Raw genomic sequence first — 20,041 nt, 5'->3', positions numbered from 1 at the left:
TGGCGTACGGCGGAGGCCTCGCGCGGAGGGTCGGGCCCGCCCGCTGGGCACCTCGGCGGCCGGCGCCGTTCACGCCGCGGGTCCCCGCCGCGACCCGTCGGGGCGCCGGAAGCCGACGCGAGCCGACGGCGGGGGCCCCGGAGCAAGCGCGTCACCCGCCCGGCGTTCGGGCCCGCCGGCGCCGCCATCTTGCCGTACGGACGGGCCGAGCGCGAGATGGCGCCGGCCGCAGCAGCCGACCGGGGGCGCCGCCGCCCGCTCCCGACGCCGCGAGCCGCGCAAGGCGCCCCGCCGGGGCCGGGGACCCGGGCGCGTCGCGGGCCGGGCCGGGCGGGCGGGACGGACGGCCGGCCGCGCGCCGCCATCTTGCCGTACGGCGGGCGGCCAGCTCCCACGTCCCGCAGCCGTGTCGCCGCGCGCCTCCCCTCGGGGCGGTCCCGCTCGGGGCTCGGCGAGGCGAGGCCGGAGCCCGGCGCGGCGCGGCGACCCGAGGCCCGAGATGGTGATCTGCTGCGCGGCCGCGAACTGCTCCAACCGGCAGGGCAAGGGGGAGAAACGCGCCGTCTCCTTCCACAGGTAACCGCGCCCCGCCGCCGGCCGCGCGGCCCGCCGGCCACGCCCCCGCCGGCCCGGCCCGGCCCGGCCCGACCCGGCGCGGCCGCGGGGAAACTGAGGCGGCGGCCGGGCCGCGGCTGCGTCAGCGCCGCTGTGTGACCTTGGCCGCGCCGTCTCTGGGCCGGAGCCCGGCGGCGCCCATTGAGCGGCGGCCGCGGGCGGGAGGCCTCCCCGGAGCGGCCGCCGGGACGCCCGCCCCGGGCGCTGGCGGCCCCGCGGCGCCCGGACCTGCTCGGCCTGTCGCCATCCGCGGGCGCGTCGGGGCCCCGGGCCGGCCGCCTGACAGCTCCGCGGCGGCCTGGGGCGCTGCCGGCCCGGGAGGGGGGACCGGCTCCTCGGGGGCGCGAGCCGGCCTCGGGAACGGGGCCGGGCCTGCGGCTAGAACCTCCCGGGGAGTCGAGTCCACCTGGGCCCGGGCGAGGGGCCTCAGGTGGCGGGAGGCCGCGGCGGCGCGGGCGGCCCTCCAGGCTGGCCACGCCCCCGCCCGCGGAGGGCCTGAGGGGTGAGTCCGTCCGTCCGTGGGTGCCTCCGCGGGCTCCTTGTTGTGCCCCTGGGGGAGCGAGCCCAGCCCCTCCTCCGAGGCTGAAGCCTGGGCCGGCCTCTCGAGTCGTGGGCTGGCCAGCCCGGTTCCGTCCAGCGCCCCGGGAGGGTGGGTCAGCGGGGGGCTCCCTGCCGCCCTCTGTGCTGCCCGGGAGCATTGCCCCTGCCACCCTGCCACGGAGCGGGAACCCCCCAGGCCGCGAGTTTGCAGAAACACTTGTTTTGGTTTTGCGGTTAACAGTTTTGGGGGGACACTCGGTGATTTCTTTATAATTACTTTGTATTTGGTCCTGCAGGTTCCCCCTCAAGGACTCGAAGCGTCTGATCCAGTGGCTAAAAGCGGTTCAGAGGGACAACTGGACCCCCACCAAGTACTCCTTTCTGTGCAGCGAGCACTTCACCAAAGACAGCTTCTCCAAAAGGCTGGAGGACCAGCACCGCCTGCTCAAGCCCACGGCCGTGCCCTCCATCTTCCACCTGGCTGAGAAGAAGAGGGGGGCAGGAGGCCATGGGCGCCCCAGGAGAAGGGACAACAGGAAGGCCTCGGGGGCCCCGAGGGGCCGGGTGAGCGAAGCAGATGTGAAGGGAGCTGCGGGGCCGTCGGCATCGACCTCAAGTGAGAGCCTGATGGCCAAGCCAGAGCCCCGCAAGGGGAAGCGAGCCCCCCCAAAGCGGGAGACGGCCCCCAGGGCCTCCCCAGAGGCTGCAGGCCGGGAGCTGGTGCAGCCGCCTGTGGAAGGAGCCTCGGGAGAAGGAGCCGGCCCCGAGCCGGGCGGCCAGGTCGACACAGGGGCGGCTGCTGGTGAGGAGACCGCCCCCGCCCCTGCCGGGGGACTGGTCGACAGAAGTGGCATCTCCATGGATGACTTTAGCCCCCCAGGATCAGGGGCCTGCAAATTCATTGGCTCGCTCCATTCCTACAGTTTCTCCTCCAAGCACACCCGAGAGAGGCCCTCTGTCCCCCGGGAGCCCGTCGACCGAAAAAGGCTGAAGAGAGACGTGGAGCCCGGCTGCAGTGGGACCCGCCCAGGGCCGGACAAGGGCTTGGCTCAGAATCCCCCTAGTCCGTCCCTCACGGCGACGCCGCAGAAGCCCTCCCAGAGCCCCTCGGCGCCCCCCACCGATGTCACCCCGAAGCCGGCCTCAGAAGCCGTGCAGAGCGAGCACAGCGACGCCAGCCCCATGTCCATCAACGAGGTCATCCTGTCGGCGTCGGGGGCCTGCCGGCTCATCGACTCCCTGCACTCCTACTGCTTCTCCTCCCGGCAGAACAAGAGCCAGGTGTGCTGCCTGCGGGAGCAGGTGGAGAAGAAGAACGGCGAGCTCAAGAGTCTGCGCCAGCGGGTCAGCCGCTCCGACAGCCAGGTGCGCCGGCTGCAGGAGAAGCTGGACGCGCTGCGGCGGGTGAGCGAGCCCTTCCTGAGCGGCCTGCTGCCCCCCAGCCGAGGTCAGTACCCCGGATTGTGCCTGCGGCCGGTGCCTGGGCACGTCCCTCAGCGACCACTCCTTGCAGGCTGGGGCGGCCTCTGAGAGCAGCCGTTCTGGCTGGCAGGGAGCCGGCGCCGGGCAGGGCAGGGTGGGGGTGGGCGCTGCAGCGACTGGTGAGAAGAGGGTGCCGGGAGCTGGCACGGTGGAGCTGTGGGGCGCGGGCACCCGGCTGTGGGCCCACTGCGCGGGGCGCGCCAGCTGCCGCGGCCCTGGCAGGTTAGGCCCTAAGGCACCCAGAAGAGACTCAGGTGTGTCAGGCCCGGGGTAGTTCTGTGCCCGCCGCCTTCCTTGCTGCTGAGGCACCACAAACGTTAGCGACAACTCCTCCGTAGCGTGAGACGCCTGCTCAAGTAGGCGGCATCCGCTTTGGGAACTAAGACCACAGAAACGTAAGGAGAGACGCGTGGAGAACGCCGACTCGCGTCTGCAGCTGTCGGCCCATACCCTGCCATTGGGCCGCAGCTTGCGCTGGCACAGGCCGGCTGTGTCTCGCCTGTCGGGGCTTTCTGCTTTGCTTCCGTGTCGTCCATGGCCATGGGTGACCTGGGCAGGAGAGGTACCGGTGGCCAGCTGCGCGGGACTCGCCCACCCCAGCGGCCCCTCTCGCACCCACCCCTGAGAGCTGTCAGGCTGGTGCGGGGTCCCAGCCCCCGCTCACGGCAGCCAATGCCTCCTGCCCTTCCTGCTCCTCTGGTCAGACTCGGCGCCCAGCCCCAGACCTGCAGCTCCACTGAGAAGTGTCCGCGCCTCCTGCGTTGTCCCAAGGCCGCCTTTCAGCTGCCGCCTCTGCAGCCGCCCGCCAAGGGGCTGATAGCTCCCACCGGGGGCGCGCTGGGCCCACCCCGACCTCTTGGCGGTTGTGGTCTGTGGGCAAGTCTGTGGGGCAGGAGCTGTGACCTGGCCAGCTCAGGGGAGCTGTGAGCACTGGGCTTCTCCCTCAAGTGACCCCCCGCAGCGGAGCTTTCCTGGGCGCAGCTCAGACGCAAGGCCCGAGAGGTCTTCCTTTCCTGTGGCCCTGCGGCCAGTCTGTTTGGGCCACGTTAGATGGAGGGTCCTCTCGTGGGCACAGAAGGCTCTTCTGTTCCATTTGAAGTCTTCTCTGTCACTGTCCTTTAAGCCACCTTCCTGCATGCCTGACTTTGTGGCCGTGTCTTAGCCAGCTCGAGGCCTCGGTCCTCGCGGAGCCGCATGGCTGGTGCACAGCGGGACTGCGGCAGAGCCTGGGCCGGCGCTCGTCTCGCACCCTGCTTGCTTGCTTCCTGCTGTCCCGGCGTCGTTCTGCTTTTAAAGACAACCTTGGAGTCTGTCCACGTGCGCCCACCCAGCCCGTTCCCCTGGGCGCCGCAGCACACGAAGGGCTGTTCCCTCGGGAACTTTGTTTTGCTTTTAAGATTTATTTTATTTATGCAAGAACCGGGGTACAAGCCAGATGCGCAGGAGGGCCCCGACTTTTTTTTTTTTTTAGGTTGTGTTTTATTTACTTATTTATGCTATAAGAGATGGGGTGCAGACCAGAGGTGGGGGGGTAAGAGGACTCCCCAGAAACAGCGGGCAGAACAGGCAGATCCACTGAAACCCACTGCTGAGGGGAGCAGCGGGCAGACAGGAGAGTCTGCTGTGCCCTGGGGGTAGCTCCCTGGCCTGGGATGGACTCAGGCCGCAGTGGCTGGGAATAGCTTGATAGCACTGAGACTTGAACCCCTGTGCCACAGGGAGGCCTGGGGACTTTATTCATCCTTATTGACTGAATTCAAGTTTTTCCTCCTTTTCGAAAACATGTAGTGGCTTTTCTGGAATTCACGCGGCAGTAAGTTTTGAGAGGGAGTGAGTTTGAGGGGCTCCTCAGGTGCTGGTGGTGGGAGCCAGCACCCAGCCCTGGAAGCAGGTGCGTGTGTCCAGGGTGCTTTTGGCCACAGCTGCGGTGAGTCGCCTGGAAGCCGGGGGCTGGGGGAGCCCTGGGAGAGAGTCTGAGGAGAGGGTGCAGGGCGCCAGTCGCAGAAGCCAGGATGGAAATGCAGGAAGTGGGTGCTCACTGCGAGGGGTTCATCTGTGATCAGAAGGAGAAAAGGCAGCTGGACCCGGCCGCATGGGGTCACTGGTGCCCACAGGCTCCTTGGGTGGTGGCCAGCAAGCTCTGGGCAGGCCCGGGCAGAGGAGGGGCCCAGCTGCAAGACAGGTGAGGGGCACGGGCCCCAGGGCAAGGGAGAGCTTTGCTTGTGAGGTGGAGACTGCGGGCTGGGGGCCGGGCGGGGAGGAGGGCCCGCGCAAGGGGCAGGCCGGGCCCTGGCTGCTGTGGCCCACAGAGGAGTGAGGGCTCAGAGGTCCTGGGGAGTAGAAGGGGAGGCAGAGGGCCTCCCCCGCTTGCTGTCTCCCCCATGCCTTCCTCGGGTACCCCCAAGGCCCCGCTCTAGGGCCGGCTCTTGCCGCTCAGGAGCAAGGCCATGTAGGGCCGTGCAGCGTCCCCGCAGCCCATTACCCTGGGGGCCCTTTGCTTTCCGAGGGGCCTTGGGGCTTTGTGGCTCCATCTCACTTGGAGTCAAAACGCTCATGACAAAAATTGAGCCTCCTGGCCGCGTCTGGACGCAGACTTCAGCTCTCGCAGATCTGGACCCATCCCTGCTGGGAAAGTCACTCGCCCACCTGTCCCCAGGGCGCCTCCCTCCCCCAAGGGCTGAGCCTTCTGTCCTTGACCCTCCACCTGCTGCTCAGTGTCCTGGGCGCTGGGGCGTGGCCAGCACTCCCTCTCGCGGCCAGCACTCCCTCTCGCCCCTCTGGGGCTCCAGTTTCCTTCCTTCCCGCCCAGCGCAGGAGCTGCCTCCCGTGGGCCTGCCTGGTCTGCCCTTTCGTTTGCTTCTTTTTTATATTTTTAAAGGTTTATTTATGCTACAAGAAGTGGGGTGCAGGCCAGAGGTGGGGGGTGAGAGGACTCCCCAGAGACAGAGCGGGGAGCAGAACAGGCGGATCCCCTGAAATCCACTGCTGAGGGGAGCAGCGGGAGACAGGAGAGGGCTGCTGCACCTGTGGGTCGCTCCCTGACCACCCAGGGATGGACTCAGGCCACAGTGGTGACAGCCTGAGAGCCCAAGGAGGCCCGTTCTTCTTTTCCTGCCTTCTTGGTTTTAGTGGAGCCCTTTATTCAACTTCCTTTTCTCTCCTTCCTCGTCAAATGGGCGCTTCTTATTAGACCATCAGAGTGGGGGGCTCTGTCTGTCCCTTGCGTGCTCCCTGAAAGCAGCAGTGGGGTCGCTGGCCCGCACGCCCTGCTTCCTCCCTGGAGCCTTTCTGGCCGGCACTCCTGTCAGCAGAGCCCCCACTTCTGTCTGAACGGTTCTTATTTCCTGACTGTTGGGGGGTCATTTCACTGGACAAGAAATTCTCTTCCCTGTCTTGCTTGTCCTCTGGCCAGAACCCCGTCGTCATCGTTGCCCCTCCTGTCCTGGTCCCCGGTTTTGGATTCCAACGTCATGATATTGTTGCAGGGCAGGGTGAGGGCACCCCAGAGGCCCCTGCCCTGCCGCTTTCAATAGGTCCTGCCCCCACCGCGTCAGCCCTTCAGCGCCAAAGACCTTTAACACGACGCGTGGGCAGCAGCGAGACGCCGTGGTTTCCAGATCCAGTCTCCGCAGTCGCCCTTCCCCTCGTGGGTAAATGTCCGGTCAAACGGGGGTGGCCCGAAGCGGGGCCTCTGGGGCCCGGGGGCCTGCCCCGGAGCGGCCGTGGGAAAGGGTAGAAGCCAGGCAGCTCCCGGAGGAAAAGACCAAAGCCGAGGTCGGCGCTGCCCCTGCGGGGCTCCCCTCGTCTGCTCCAGCCTGTCCAGGACCCAGAAGCCACGCGGCGTCTTCCCGGTCTCTGCTCCCTCCTCCAGGCTCCTCCCTCTCCCCACCCTCCCTCCTCCCTGTCTCTTCTCCAGCTCCTCCTCCCTGTTCACTCCGCCCTCCCTTGGATGGCGCAGGGAGCCCAGCGCCTCCCCTTTTCCCGGGGTCCCCCTGTTAAGTTAGGTGAAGACCCAGCGCTTTGTCCCGCCGGGTGTTCTCCGAGCGCCCCCCTTGCCCACCATGCCTGACCCGCTGGTTTCCTGCTCCCGCTTCTCTTCGCATCTCCCCTGGAGGTGCCTGCTAAAGCGCCCGCAGCACCGGGTCTGTCCCCTCGAGACTGTCTGCAGCCCTGCGGTGCCCAGCCAGGAGCGAGCCCGGGCCTTCGCCACGGGGCCGTGGTTCCCCTTCATGCCCGAGCCCCAGCGCCACCGCCAGCTCGTGCAAGGGCGCGTGAGGTGTCAGGTGACAGGAACCAGTTGGGGCCTCCAACCTGAGGATCGGGTTGATGCTGGCGGCTCCAGCCCAGGGGTGCGCCCTCCTGCCCCAGCACCCTCCCGGGGCCGTCTGGGCCTGGGGTCCAGGGTGAAGTCTCAGCCTGCTAGTGGCCTAGGGCTTGGGCTGTGTCCCCTCCTGTGAGGCCAGGCTGGAGGGCCTGGGCCGGGTTCGGGGGTGCCTCCCCCATGCCCTGTGCTGCCAAGACAGGTGTTCTTGGCTCTTTGTGGAGCTCCTGGTGTGCAGCCCCGGAGGTGAGACCAGCAGGTGGGGCCCCCTTTGACTGCAGCCCCAGAAACACCCTCATGGCGTCTGCGCGGCTGCCCCATTCCTGCCAGGTTGCCCGAGCCCCACTGGTCACCGTGTCCAGGGGCACCCAGCTGGCCCGGTCCTGGGTGAGCACCCCTTGGGCTCACAGCAGCCTCAGGGCCCGGGGTGCCCTCTCTCTCTAACGGGGAGCGTCCCCAACTTCAAGCTCATTCAGTGTTTTCCTGCTGAAAGGCCGGGTCAGACCCCCGTCACCTCCGAGACGGGCCAGAAGCCCCTGCCCTTCGCCCCTCGGTGCGGCTGTCCTGAGCCCCGGGCTGGCCTCCGGGCCCCCGCGTTCCCTCAGCGCCCGCCCCCCGGGCCACATGGCCAGGGCCTGGCTGCCGCTTTGAAAGAGCAGCTTCCCGGTGGGAAGGGGTCCCCTGCCAGCACAGGAGCGCCCCCCCACTGGGGCGGGCACCGTGGGGGGTGTTCCAGGAAGGGGTGGTCCCCAGTCTCACGAGGGTGCTCCTCCCTTCCTGTTATCGGCACATGGGCCTGGAGATCGAGACGGGGTCTAGAGCGACCGTGCCGGGAGGAAACAGCCTTTGTCCTGTGCCACTGCCCCAAGCTGGCTCTGCGCCTGCCGCACCCCGCTGGGGCTCCAGGCAGGGCCTGCCCCCTCCTGGGAAGCCTGGGGACTCGGGCCAGGGTGCAGCGCCTCGCCCCGCCTCCTGCCAGCTGGGCCAGGTGCCGACTTCCGCGGGGCAGAGACCAGCCTGAGGCGCCTGGACGCCGAGCCCCTCGCAGCTCGGAGCCTCGGGGATGGGTAAGCCTGGCTGTCGGGGCCGGAAAGTGACCACTGGGATTTCTTGGAGGAAATTTTAACATTTTGTGTTGGCATTTTGGCGAGACCTTAACAAAAGAAAGTGAGGTCAGGAGGGAAGCTGGACGGCTGGCCCGCGGGAGGCGGCAGTGGCCTATTGACTTGGGACTTTGTTTTCTGTTGTTTGTGGTTTTTTTTTTTTTTAAGGTTTTTTAAATTTATGCACACAAGAGCTGGGGCACCGGCCAGAGGCGCGAGGCTGGGGGGTAAGAGGACTCCCCAGAGACAGAGCAGAGAACAGAGCAGGCGGAGCTACCGAAACACACTGCTGAGGGGAGCAGCGGGGAGACAGGAGGGGTCTGCTGTGCCATGGGGTTGCTCCCTGGCAGGCCAGGGATGGAACTCGTGCTGCAGAGGCTGCGGATGCTTCATAGTGCGGCGCTCAACCCCTTGCGCCACCAGGGAGGCCCGACTGGGACCTTGTTTTGCTTGAATTTCCCCAGTGAAGTGTGGTCCAGGCAGCCAGGCCATGCGCCTGGGGCCAGCGTGGGGGGTCTGGACACACCTGCAGGCCCACCTGGCCATAGTGTTGGGGGGAGCACCAGGGCCCTCGCTCCTAGAGGGTGGGGGGCCCGCTGCTATCCTCACTGCAGCTTCCTCCCCCGCCCTCGCTGACTCCGGGCACTCCCAGGGCAGCCTTGCCCCAGGAGGGCAGAGAGGGAAGGGCGCTGTGGTCTCTGGGTGAGAGGGGCCCACCAGGGCAATAGGACCCCTGGGGGACAGGCCAGGGACCCAGCACCCACGCGGGAGAGGCCGGTGCGCCTGGGGTCGGTGCCCTCGGAGCTCACCAGCTCACCCACAGAGGCTACAGGCCGGCGCTGGAGTGTGGGGCTGCTGGGGCCCCAGCTCTGCCTTCCTTCGGGGGTTCCGTCTTCAGGAGCCACCTCAGGAAAGCCTGGCTTAGGCGCCAGTGGGCCGCGTAGGTGTAGGTCCTGCCAGGGGCAGGCAGCCATGGGGCCTGAAGTGGGAGGACCGGCTCTTCCGCACAGGGTGGAGGCGGCAGGGGCCGCACCTTCCCAGTTCCAGGATCCCAGAGGGCAGTGCCCGGGGAGGGACCTTGACCACGGCAGAGGGCACCCTGGACTATAGCCGGACGGCCCCTGCAGTGCGAGTCATGTCACCGACACTAGATGGCGCCCACGCCCATGGTGGCCGCAGGCCCCGCCCATCAGCCCCACCCACCCCCACCCCAGCTCCAGGCTTGGCCCTGCTCTGCCCGCCACCAGCTGCGCCCACACCTGGACGGCCGGCACATGGGGCTCCCGCAGCTGCTGGTCCCCTTGCCGGGAGCTGGCGGTGGCGAGCCCCGCACACGTCGGGGGGGCAGACGCTGACTCTCCCCTGTGCCCACAGAGCCCCCCAAGATGAGCCCAGTGGTGGAGCCGCTGTCCTGGATGCTGGGCACCTGGCTGTCGGACCCGCCAGGCGCCGGCACCTTCCCCACGCTGCAGCCCTTCCGCTACCTGGAGGAGGCGCACATCTCGCACGTGGGCCAGCCCATGCTGAACTTCTCGTGAGTCCCACCCAGTCCCGCCCTTCAGGGTGTCAGGACGAGGTGTCACCCCAGTGCTCCCAAAGATGAGGGGCGAGGCTTCCCAGTGGGCGCACCTCCAGCAGAGCAAGGCCTGAAGGCCCCCAGCTGCACAGTCCCCTCACACGTACCTTCACCCCCCACGACAGCCCCCCACACACGGCAGCGAGACAGGTGTGCTGGGGACCGGGGGAGGGCCAGGGATACTTTTATTCTTAGTTACAGAAGACACATGTTGAAAGCTTAACCAATGAATAAACGCCTAAAGAGTTGAGCTCCGTCCCTGCTGCTTTTGGGGGGAGGGGTTCTGCCAGCGCTCAAGCCCCAGATGGTCCTGCGGGGGTGGGGGGCAGCGAGCGAGGGCCGGTGGCCGCCTGGGCCCAGCTCCTGTCCTCCCGCAGGTTCAATGCTTTCCACCCTGACACCCGCACGCCCCTGCACCGCGAGTGCGGCTTCATCCGGCCCGAGCCTGATACCAACAGGGTGGCCTTTGTCAGCGCCCAGAACACAGGTACGCACCCCGGCCGTGGGGCAGGGCACCTGCCAGGCCCCTGCCACAGGACCCTGGGGGCGGGGCGGGCAGGCACCGGGCGTGGTGGGCGCAGGCCATGTGTGACCCCCACCTGCAGGCATCGTGGAGGTGGAGGAAGGCGAGGTGAACGGGCAGGAGCTGAGCGTGGTGTCCCACTCCGTGGCCAGGATCTCCTTTGCCAAGGAGCCCCATGTGGAGCAGGTGAGCTGTCCCCGCGCCGCCCACCCACCAGTGTCCTTCCCGAGCCCGAGCCGGGGCCGCGTGCAGCGCCTGGCCCAGCCACTGGTGGTGGGTGTTGCCCTGCTCACAAGGTCACACCCACTGGTGGAGCCCCTCCACGCACCCCCCACCCCCGCGCCCGCCCTGCCCTTCCCCGCCAGGAGTGGGTCCAGATGGGGCCCCTCCAGCGCTGGCCACGAGTGGGCGGGTGTCCTGCCGAGGCCATCCCGCCCGCCCTGTGCACCCATGTCCTGTCACCGCTTCCCCTCAGCACTGGGCGCTGGCCCCAGGCGGCTGTGTCCCACCTGGACGTGGGGGAGCTTGTTGCCCCTCTGCCTGCTGGAGTCTCGAGTCACCCCTCGTGGCTGGACCCTTCTGGGGTGCGGCCACAGAGGGGTGTCGTCGCGGGGTCCCGGGGAGGCCCCCAGGGAGGCTTCCTTTGCACCTTCGCATTTCCGCCTGCCGCGGGCACCGTCTGCCGCGGGCACCGCCTCGGGGTCCTGTTCTGGGGTCTCTTTCTTGCGGGAGCTGGCCTGGGGCTCCCTGCTTGGATCTGGTGGTGGGGCTGGAGGCGGCGTGGGGGGGTGGGGTCAGGAGGCTCCAGGCGAGGGGCCTCCCTGTGGCCGGCCGGGCTCCTGGACCAGCTCTTGAAAGATCCGGGTCCTCTCCGCAGGTGCGCCCGGCTCTGGCCCTCCGTGGGCGGCACGTGGCCTGCAGGGCACCCCACCGGCCCGGTGCTCGTGGGAGCCCAGGTCCCTTCGGGCTCTTGCACCTCCTTTGCTTTCTTCAGCAGAGTTTTCCTGCCTCACTGGCTGGTCGCCGGCCCCGGCCGGGTGGGCTCCCGGGCAGCTGCTCCTTTGGGACATGCAGTGAGGGGAGTTGCCTGGTGCTGCCAACCTGCCCTGTGCCTGGGCCACGCTGCGGGTCAGTGGGGGTCAGTGGGGCGGGGCCCCCACGGGTCAGCAGGCTGTGTCATCGCAGGCAGGGCTCGCAGGCCATGTGGGTCCTCCTGTCCACTCAGCCAGGGTTGGTGCCCCTGGCGTCCTGTCACGTGGTGCACTCTGCTGGCTTCAGGGGCCACTGTTGTTGGCCCGTCGCCTCCCACTGGGTCTCCTCTGCTGGCTCCATTCTTAGGGTCTTAACTTCTATTTTGTTGGGAAATTTCCATTTTCTTCTCTTTCGATGGAATCTGATGCTCTGCTGACGGCAGGGTTGGCCGTGCCCCGCAGTGTGTCCCCCCTCAACTGCCCCTCTGGTCTTCTCTGGCTGTAGGTGCTTCCCTCGGTGGCCTGTTGCCCCTGGATAGGTAGGGCTATGCGCTGGGGCTGTCTGGAGACTGGACTCCCGGGCCCTCCGGGCTCACCTTCCCTCCAGGGCGGCCCCCAGGCCTCAGGGCTGGCCCCAAACTGTAGCCGCCTTGACTCCCATCCCCAGAGCCTTGTCCTCCTGGCCTTGCTGCTCCTCTGAAGTCTTTAAATAGAACATTTGAAGGTGTCCTTTCCAGGCCCTCCGTGCCAGAGGCGGCCGGGGCACGGCAGGGCTCCCAGCACAGCGCCAGCCCTCGGAGCCCGTCCCAGACCTTCCAGGCGGGTCTCCTCACGGCGCCCAGGCCCAGGTCTGTGCACTGGGAGCAGCTACGGCCGGGGCTCTGCCGAGGCCTTGGAGCCATGGTTTACGGTGTGGCGTGCGAGGGCCACAGGAGCGCGGGTTGGCTTGTCCGAACGGCCCCAGCAGAAGGCCTTGGCGCCTGAAGCCAGCACAGAACAGCCCTGGCCGAGGGGCTGCGCCGGCTGCCGGGTCCCGGGGTGTTTGCCGAATCTTTGGAAGATCAACCGAGTTGTTTTGTGTTTTTTGGTTCTGCCCAGATTACCCGAAAATTCAGGCTGAATTCTGAAGGCAAACTTGAACAGACCGTCTCCATGGCAACCACTACCCAGCCCATGACTCAGCATCTTCACATCACCTACAGGAAGGTGGCCCTGTGACCAGGCGGGCCTGGCCTCCGTGGGGTCCGGCCAGTGTGGGTGCACGCGGGCCTCAGGGGGCCCCAGTGTCGCCAGTGACCCTGTCACGGCGTAGAAAAACCAAATAAAAGGTCTTTATTTTTATCCTGAGCATTTTGAATGTTCCCCTGTACAGCTGGTGCCGTGGGGCCCGTGGCCTCGCCGTCCCGTGCTGCCGGGAAGGCCGCTCTCCCACGCGTCTGCCGTCCAAACCTCCCGCCAGCCAGGCCCAGCGGCCGCGGGCCTGGGACGTGCTCCTCAGAGGCCCGTGGCCCCCTTGGCATCCGACGGTGCAAGCTTCCATGGCACTCACGCCTCTGCTTGTCCGTCGGGCGAGTGCACATGACGCCCTCGGCCTCCCACCGCACCTCCGCTCACCCCCCACCCCCAGCACCCCGCCCAGCAGCTGTCTCGCCTCTTCACTGGGGGGTTTTAAGCAAATTCTAGTTTTCTCACCCCTATTTACTTCGGGGTAACTGGAAGCCATGCAAGGAGGCATCAGGAGAGGGCGCAGTGGCCAGAGCCAGCCCCAGCCCCCAGGTTCCATGGGGGACAGGTACCCGCAGCCCCCAGTGCTCTGGCCACCTGGAGGCCCCTCGTGGGCCCGCTCCTGACAGCCAAGGGCCTCTGTGTCCAGGAGCTGCATCCCTCAGACAGGACAATGACCGGCCAACAGACCGCTTGCACCTACAGCACCTGCCAGGGAGAGCGAGGGACTGACCACGTCTACCCAGGAGATGGTATTGCCCGTCAGTGGTGGAGCCACACAAGCCCCCCTCGTGAGTGAAGTGCCGGTGGCTTTTTGTTTGAGGTCAGCGCGTTCTCGGGGGTCAGCCAGACCCCAGGGCTCTGTCCTGTGCCCTCCAGAAGGCGGGGCCAGAGCCGAGACCCCGCGCCCTCTGGGCTGCGATTCACCCGAGTTCCTGTGGGCCTCGCGTCTGGCCTGGTGGCGGGACCTCCAGTCTGTGGGAGACACGTTTCCTGAGGCTGCCCCAGGGCTGGTGTCTGCCCATACACCGGACAGATGGCCCCACTGGCCCCAGAGCCCGTGCCAGCCCCGGCAGAAGCGGGCCTGTTGTCACCGAGTGCCCAGTGCCCCTGGCCGGGTCTCGCACGGGACAGGCATGTTTTAAGAGAAACCAAGCTCCCACCGGCACCATTTGCAGCTCATGTTTCAGGCCGATACGTGACCATTTGAATCCTCTGATTTTACCCCTGTAAGCACAAACTGGGCACTTCACATTGGCACCATCTGCTCCGCCCCAGGACACGCATGTTTCACAGAAAAGATGCTGTTCTGGATGGATCTGGGCACCCCTGCCAGTCAGCGCAGGCCGTCCCCACCGGCGGGCGTCCCCAGGGCCAGGCCCTGGCCGGCACACGTCCTCCCGGCCTCGCTCGAGAGCCGCAGCGTGGGCTCTGCTGGTGCATGACCACCAGCTCCCGCGGGAGACCCTGGGCCGAGCCTCTGGGCCCCGCAGCCTCTTGCCAACCTGGGGGCATGGGGGCTATGCTGCCCTCTGTGAAGGGGCTTCAGGGGCCAGGCCGAGGCCCTGTTTGGAGGCTACACGGGGTCTGTGGTGACGCCAGGTCTGGGGCTGTCTGTGGAGGCGAGTTACTGCCCAGAAAGAGCACACCAAGGCTCCTCTCCCCCAGCAAGAAGCTCACATCCAGGCTTCCGGTGCCTTGTAGCCAACCATGCAGCAGCGGAGAGGCGGGCTCGGGCCCCGAAGCCGTGAGGCCACAGGGCCCCGCAGCTGCTGTGTCTGAACGGCGGGGGTTTCTCGGGCTTCTTGCACCTCTTATCCTGCAGACGGGGGGTGCAATGGCCCTGGGGCGGCGGGCCGAGCTGCTGGGCGGCCCCTGGGCTCAGCAGGCAGAAGGGCCTAGGCTTCAGAAAGGGAACCCCAGGTGGAATGGCCAGCGGCAGCCGAGAAGGGCCTGCCTGGGGCCCCGGCCTGAGTGAGACGCGGTGGGCCTTGGGGCCAGCAGGAGTCCGCAGGGGACAGGCCGTGGGCGGGCAGCAGGCTCTGCTTCTGGGGGACGCGTGTAGGCTGCTGTCCTGGCACCTGGGCCCAGCGGAGCGCAGCTGGCGCTGGGCTCTCCCGCCCCCCGGGCCCCAAGGAAGGACGTGGAAGCAGACAGGTGGCCCCACCAACAGCACTTTATTGGAAGTGAGCACACCCCTCCACCCACACCCCAGAGTCTCACCCTGCCCCTCTCTAACCGCAGGGCCAGCCGGGCCGCTGCCCAGGAGTGGACCCAGCAAGCGGCCTGGGGCTTCGTGCTGCCCTCACAGGGTCTCAGGCCCCTCACAGTGGGAGCAGGCACAGGTGAGCAGCCCCAGCCCCACAAAGGCTCTCGGCCCCAGAGGGGGTCGGGCGAGGGGACGGCGGGAGTCTGCCCCGCCCTCGCCCTGCAGAGGCCTCCTGGGTGGGGGCTGGGCTGTGGCCACTGCTGGAGCCCGAGGCTCATCTTTCTGGCAACAGCACGAAGAAGGCGGCCTTCAGGAAGCGGCCAAAGCTGCAGAGGGCGGCCACCAGCCAATGGGAGCGGAAGCCAGGGTCAGTGCTGACCACACACTTGAGGACATCCGTCTGGGAGAGAAGAAGCTTGGTCAGTCAAGCTGAGAGCCCCGTGCCCACACCAGAATGCCAGGCGCTGAGGGTCAGCCTGGCCCGATGGCCCCGTGGGGCCTGAGCTGGAGGGCCGGGCAGCCCGGCAAGGAGAAGCTGCTGTGGCCCCTGTGCTAGCTCCCAGCCCAGGGACACCCGCGGCGCCAGGAGAGCACCTCCACCGAGACCCGCGAGGACAGGGGCCAAGGAGCCTTGTGGGAGTAACGGCCACTCTCCGTCTCCTCGCCCTCCCTGCTAAGACAGGAGTCTTTCCTCGCAGCCTGGCCTCGGCCAGCGCCTCCCAGGCCACCCCGGCCAGCCTCCAGAGCGGGAGGCACCGAGGCCTCTGGTGTCCGGAGGGGCGCCGGCCCCGCCGGCCTGGTCAGGTGAGGCCACGGCAGGGTCCAGGATCAGCCGCCAAGCTCCGCGCCCACCACCCGCTTGGTTGACAGGGCAGAGGTCAGCGCTCCCGTGGGTGGGGCCGACCCCAGCCCGGTGCAGCAGCGCCCAGGGCCGTGCAGGGGGACCGCGATTCGGGCCCCTCGGGTCAGCTCTCCGGACACGCAGGGCTGGGCGGGCAAGCATGCTCGGAGGCGGTGGGTCTCCCTCCCATGCCCCAGAGGCCCCCAGGGTCGCCCCTGGGCAGGGGCGGCAGGCGTGAGGGCTGCAGGTAGGGAGCTGGGGTCAGGAGTGGGGAGCCTCGCCTGGAGCGCACCCTCGCCCCAATCACCGCCCCGCCCCACCCCCCGCCCGCGCTCACCCACCCGCCGCGCCCCACGCCCGCCCGGCTCACCCACCCGCCGCGCCCCACGCCCGCCCGGCTCACCCACCCGCCGCGCCCCACGCCCGCCCGGCTCACCCACCCGCCGCGCCCCACGCCCGCCCGGCTCACCCACCCGCCGCGCCCCACGCCCGCCCGGCTCACCCACCCGCCGCGCCCCACGCCGCCCGGCTCACCCATCCTCCGCGCCGCCGCAGCCAGGCCGCCAGGCTCTTGCGCACAAACTCCCCGAGGCAGTCGACGAGCGCGTGGACCAGGGCGGGCTGGGCCTGGCGCACGCAGTCCACCGCCAGCCCCGCGGCCACCGCGTACAGCGACACCACCTTCCCCCACGTGATGCCTGCGGAGGGGGCCGCGCAGTCAGCGGGCGCCGGGCCAGCGGCCACCTAGCCAGTGGCGCAGCAGCCGGGCCGTGCGCCCCGAGGGTGGGGCGGCTGCAGAGCGAGGCCCTTCCAGGCGAGCCCGGAGGCAGCCCCCGGCGTGGGGAGGGGTCCCGGGCACAGGGAGGTTCACGACCGCTGGTGCCCACGAGAAGCCTGCAGCAGAGCCGAGCCCAGGCCGGGTGCCAACTCCGGGCAGCGGCCCCCACGGCCCACCTCGCCCGGCCTGCGAGGGGCCCTTGGGAGCGCCCAGGCTGGGGGAGGCTGCGGAGCGGGAGCCCGGAGGCGCACCCACCACCCAGTCCCCAGGCCCAGACCACCCGGCCCAACGGCCCAACACCCGCTGCGCCTCCACCCGGAGAGGAGGGGGTGGGGCGGGGCTGCCGGGGTGCTGGGGCGGACCCTCCCCCCAGTCCAAAGGAAAAGGGAGATTTAGAGTCGCAAGCTGAAGGCGCGCCCCCCAGCGCCGGCTCCTGGTCACCCTCTGGCCCACCCACCCCCGCAGACCCTGCCCCCAGCGCCCAGCACCTTTCTGAGGAGCCCACGGGCCTGAGCCCAACTGGCCAGTCTGGGCAGGGAGCGCTGTCCCCGGCCTGCACGCCCGCCGTGGCCAGGGACCTGCTGCCCACCCTGCCCTGCAGCCTCCCTTCAAAGCTGGCCGGAGACCAGCCCAGAGACAGGGCAGGCGCCGCCGCACTGCAGGGCCCAGGAGCCCGGCAGTACCTGGGATGCAGGCCCCGCCCGGCTCCTCCCAGGCACCCCCGCCACGCCCCCACCTCTCGTCCTGGTCCCTCGGCACCCTGCCCTGCGTTCCCGATCAGGTGCACACCACAGCTCCTCACGCTGGGCCAGCAGGCAGCAGTACCTCACCCCGCCCATCAGCTGACCAGGCGGCTCCTCCGCTGCCCAGACCACGGTCAGCACCAGTGCTGGCTGCCCCTGAGGGCCCAGGACCAGGTCAGGCCGCAGGATTCTGGAGGCACCTACCCACCCGCCTGGACCCCCCACAGGAGGTCCTGGCTCTGGCAACTTCTGCCCGGGAGGTCGGTGTTAACCCGGGGGTGGCCCCGGAGGGGCACTTCCCGCAGCCAGCCGTCCTGTGTCCTGCGTCCCTGCCACACTGGCGCGACCGAGGGAGGCCCGCTGCATCAGGCCCTCCGGGCTGAGAGGGTGCGATGCGCAGGGCCGGAGGCCAGGAGCAGTCTGAGGTCCCGGCCGGGAGCGGCTGCGCCAGCCCAGGCAGCCCTGCCTGGCCCAAGCAGAGGCCACGTGCCCGCCAGGGCAGACTTCAGGCCCCCTCGCCTCACAGCGCAGGGGCCCTGCTCCCACAGCAGACCATTCCAGAAGGCCCGGCCACGCCTACCACCTGGCCCCCCGCACCCCCACTCCGCCGGCACCAGCCCCTGAACTGGGCGCCCGCACTCCCCACCCCTAGGGCTGGACTGGTGCCCAGACAGGGGGCACCCTGCGGGGCTCCCTGGGTGGTCCAGTGAGCGGGCCACACGGGGCAGGGTCGCAGCCTGACCCACACGCCTGCGCTGCAGCCGTGGCCGCCGGGTATGGACCTACCTGCAGAGAAGATGTGGGCAGCCACGGCCAGGAAGGCGTCGGTCACCACGGTCTCGGACTGCAGGGACAGGCTCAGCTGGCGCGCCACGTTGCGGTAGACGCCGGGCCGGATCCGCTCCAGCTCGTCCCCTGAGCGGCCACACTGGTCAGCGCCGGCAACAGCCGCCTCGCCCACTGCACATAGCCCCCGCCACCTCTGGCTGAGACCCCACCCCCACCAGACCCCCCACTTCGGTCCCTGGGGACAAGGAGACCGGAGAGGTGCCCTGAGCACTCCCAGACCCACCTCCGAGGCCTCACCCCAAGCCGGCTGGGCCGGTGGGGTGGGAATCCAGGCGTGGCCCTGCCTGCCGGGTGACTCACAGCCACACCGCGGGAGGCGCGTGCTGTGGGGCTGGCAGCCAGGGCCTGTGGGGATGGGCTGCAAGGGGGGCAGCCCCGGAGCTGCCTCAGTGAACCAAGAGGCCGGGCCACTGCCTGGGCGCCCAGCACCTTCTGCCTCCAACACGCTGTGGGGCCAAGCGGATGTGTCTGGACCAGCCACGGTGGACATGCTCCCCATGGGGCAGCGGCGCGGCCCCAGCCCCGGGGACGTGGGAACCGCTCAGCCTGGCCGTGTCTCCAGCCCGACCACTCCTGCAGCCAAAGCCAGCAGAGGAACGCTGGCCGCACGCCTGCCCTGGCTGGTGGGCCATGTGCTGCGGGGCCAGCTGCATCCGTCCAGTGAACCAAGGTCCGCGGCCAGAGCTGAAGGCCAGAGGAGGCAGCAGGTTCCCAGGGCCGCCGGGCTGTTCCCACACACAGACCGGGGCGGCGGGGGCTGGCCCTGACCGGTCCCTGGGGGGCAGCCGGGGCCTCTTCCTGTTCAGCACTATCTGTGACGCTGGGCATCTGAGCTGGGGGGGGCCAGGGGCCGGGAGACCACACCAGACGGCTGGGGGCGGGAGGGGGCAGCTAGCCCTACAGCAGGGGCTGGGCCAGAGTGGACAGGGCGGCAAGCCGGTTGGCGGAGAGGGGCCTTGAGGGCTGGGCCCTGGCGGGAAGAGGGCAGAGGGGGGTGGAGGGGACCGTGCACCCTGGCCAGGTCCGCAGAGCCCAGGGGGCACCCCAGACTTGCTGTCCACCGGGAGGTTCACGGGGCACTAGCTCCCCAGCAGCCCTCCAGGCTGGCCCCGAGGAGTCCCGGCTGCCCCACCCGCCGCAGGCAGGCAGGTCTACGCCAGACACGCCCGACACGGGGCCCCGGGGTACCCCTCCACCTCAGAAGCTGGCCAGCCCCCCTCCACGCTGCCGGGAGAGCCACCTCCACCCTGCGGCCGCCCTCGCGGCCCATCTCTGCACCCAGGACGTTTCAGGCTGGGTCCCGGGGTCCGGAGGCCCGGTCTGCTGGGGACCCGTCTGCGGGGCCGGACTTTGGAGAGTGGAGCTGGGCTGGCGTGGCCCCCGAAACGCGTGCCCCTGGGCACCCCCCATGCCCCGCTCCGGGGTGGGCCCGGGGCCACCCACCCCCGAGGCCGTCTTGATTTGGGGCGCCCGGGGAGGCCTCGGAATGAGGGGGCACGGCCGGCGGCCCGAGGACCTATTTTCCAAAACAAACATCGAAGCGCGCGGCGCGGCCCGGCAGGGTCAGCGGGGAAGCGCGGCCGGCCCGGGCTCTTCCCGGCAGGCGCACGGGGCGGGGGGCGCGGGGGGCGCGGGGGCCGGGGTCCCCAGCCAGGGCGCGGGGGCAGGGTCCGGGGCGCCGGCCCCGCAGAGGGGGAGACGCGCCCGGCGCGGGGGGCGCCGCTCGGGCCCGAGGACCCCCGCCGCCGCCGCGGGCCGGGCCGGGCCGGGCCGGGCCGGGCCGGGCCGGCACTCACCCAGGCGCAGCAGCACGGCGCACACCTCGGCCAGGCGGGCCCCGGGCGCGGGCGCGGGGCGCTCGGGCGCGCTCCAGGCGAGGCCGGCGCGCAGCAGCCGCGCGTGCACGAACTCGCGGCCCAGCGCCTTGGCCTGCGCCACCAGCTCCTTGTCCGCGGGCGCGCGCTCCAGGGCGTCCCGGAGCTCCGCGGCCAGCACCGACGAGCGCCGCAGCACCTCCATGGCGCGCCGCGGGACACCCGGCTCGGCCGCGGCCGGCGCGGGGGGCGGCGTCCGCTCGGGCCGCCCGCCCGCCCCGCCCCGCCCCGCCCCTCCCGGGCGCGCCGCCGGGTCGCGGGGGCCGGGCGGGCGCGGAGGAGCAGCCCCGCGGGGAAGCCCGCGCCGCCCCGCCCCGCCCCGCCCCGCGGCCCCCGGCGCGGCCTCCGCGGGCGCCGCCGCGCTCACCTCTCCCGCCGCATGGCCGGGCCGG

The 20,041-nt window shown here is 69.6% G+C and overlaps 2 protein-coding genes across 4 annotated transcripts; one reads left to right on the top strand and one right to left on the bottom strand.

The window, feature by feature from the left end:
- The first annotated feature begins 452 nt into the window (after nucleotides 1–452).
- Nucleotides 453–12,473, top strand: THAP4 (THAP domain containing 4). 3 transcript variants are annotated; one of them, XM_037524310.1, is made up of 6 exons: nucleotides 453–576; nucleotides 1,452–2,602; nucleotides 9,436–9,595; nucleotides 10,015–10,124; nucleotides 10,243–10,346; nucleotides 12,230–12,473. In XM_037524310.1, the coding sequence occupies exons 1-6, from the start codon at nucleotides 500–502 to the stop codon at nucleotides 12,347–12,349; spliced, it is 1,722 nt and encodes a 573-aa protein (XP_037380207.1). In that variant the 5' UTR covers nucleotides 453–499; the 3' UTR covers nucleotides 12,350–12,473. The 3 variants fall into 3 exon arrangements, with proteins under 3 accessions (XP_037380207.1, XP_037380208.1, XP_037380209.1); XM_037524311.2 differs by lacking the exon at nucleotides 453–576 and adding an exon at nucleotides 1,094–1,117; XM_037524312.2 differs by lacking the exons at nucleotides 453–576; nucleotides 1,452–2,602 and adding an exon at nucleotides 7,660–8,025.
- Nucleotides 12,474–14,521: 2,048 nt separating this feature from the next.
- Nucleotides 14,522–19,794, bottom strand: BOK (BCL2 family apoptosis regulator BOK). Its single transcript, XM_037524309.2, has 4 exons — nucleotides 19,572–19,794; nucleotides 17,713–17,841; nucleotides 15,940–16,103; nucleotides 14,522–14,964 (listed from the first exon to the last, which is right to left on the bottom strand). The coding sequence occupies exons 1-4, from the start codon at nucleotides 19,792–19,794 to the stop codon at nucleotides 14,839–14,841; spliced, it is 642 nt and encodes a 213-aa protein (XP_037380206.1). The 3' UTR covers nucleotides 14,522–14,838.
- Nucleotides 19,795–20,041: the final 247 nt, after the last annotated feature.

This window comes from Talpa occidentalis, unplaced genomic scaffold (assembly GCF_014898055.3).
Source record: "Talpa occidentalis isolate TD23 unplaced genomic scaffold, MPIMG_talOcc4v2.1 talOcc4.3, whole genome shotgun sequence".
Taxonomy (NCBI): domain Eukaryota; kingdom Metazoa; phylum Chordata; class Mammalia; order Eulipotyphla; family Talpidae; genus Talpa; species Talpa occidentalis.
The sequence above is the reverse complement of the archived record's forward strand: the minus strand, read 5'-3'. Positions and strand labels throughout refer to the sequence as shown.

What these genes read in the sequence shown, in the direction of transcription:
- THAP4 (XM_037524310.1), top strand. Translation starts at nt 500, where the DNA reads ATGGTGATCTGCTGCGCGGCCGCGAACTGCTCCAACCGGCAGGGCAAG. An exon ending in CCTGCTGCCCCCCAGCCGAG is followed by an intron (nt 2,603 to 9,435) that starts GTCAGTACCCCG and finishes CTGTGCCCACAG; the next exon opens with AGCCCCCCAAGATGAGCCCA. An exon ending in CAGCCCATGCTGAACTTCTC is followed by an intron (nt 9,596 to 10,014) that starts GTGAGTCCCACC and finishes GTCCTCCCGCAG; the next exon opens with GTTCAATGCTTTCCACCCTG.
- BOK (XM_037524309.2), bottom strand. Translation starts at nt 19,794, where the DNA reads ATGGAGGTGCTGCGGCGCTCGTCGGTGCTGGCCGCGGAGCTCCGGGAC. An exon ending in CGCCGTGCTGCTGCGCCTGG is followed by an intron (nt 17,842 to 19,571) that starts GTGAGTGCCGGC and finishes GTGGCCGCTCAG; the next exon opens with GGGACGAGCTGGAGCGGATC. An exon ending in TGCGGCGGCGCGGAGGATGG is followed by an intron (nt 14,965 to 15,939) that starts GTGAGCCGGGCG and finishes CTTCTCTCCCAG; the next exon opens with ACGGATGTCCTCAAGTGTGT.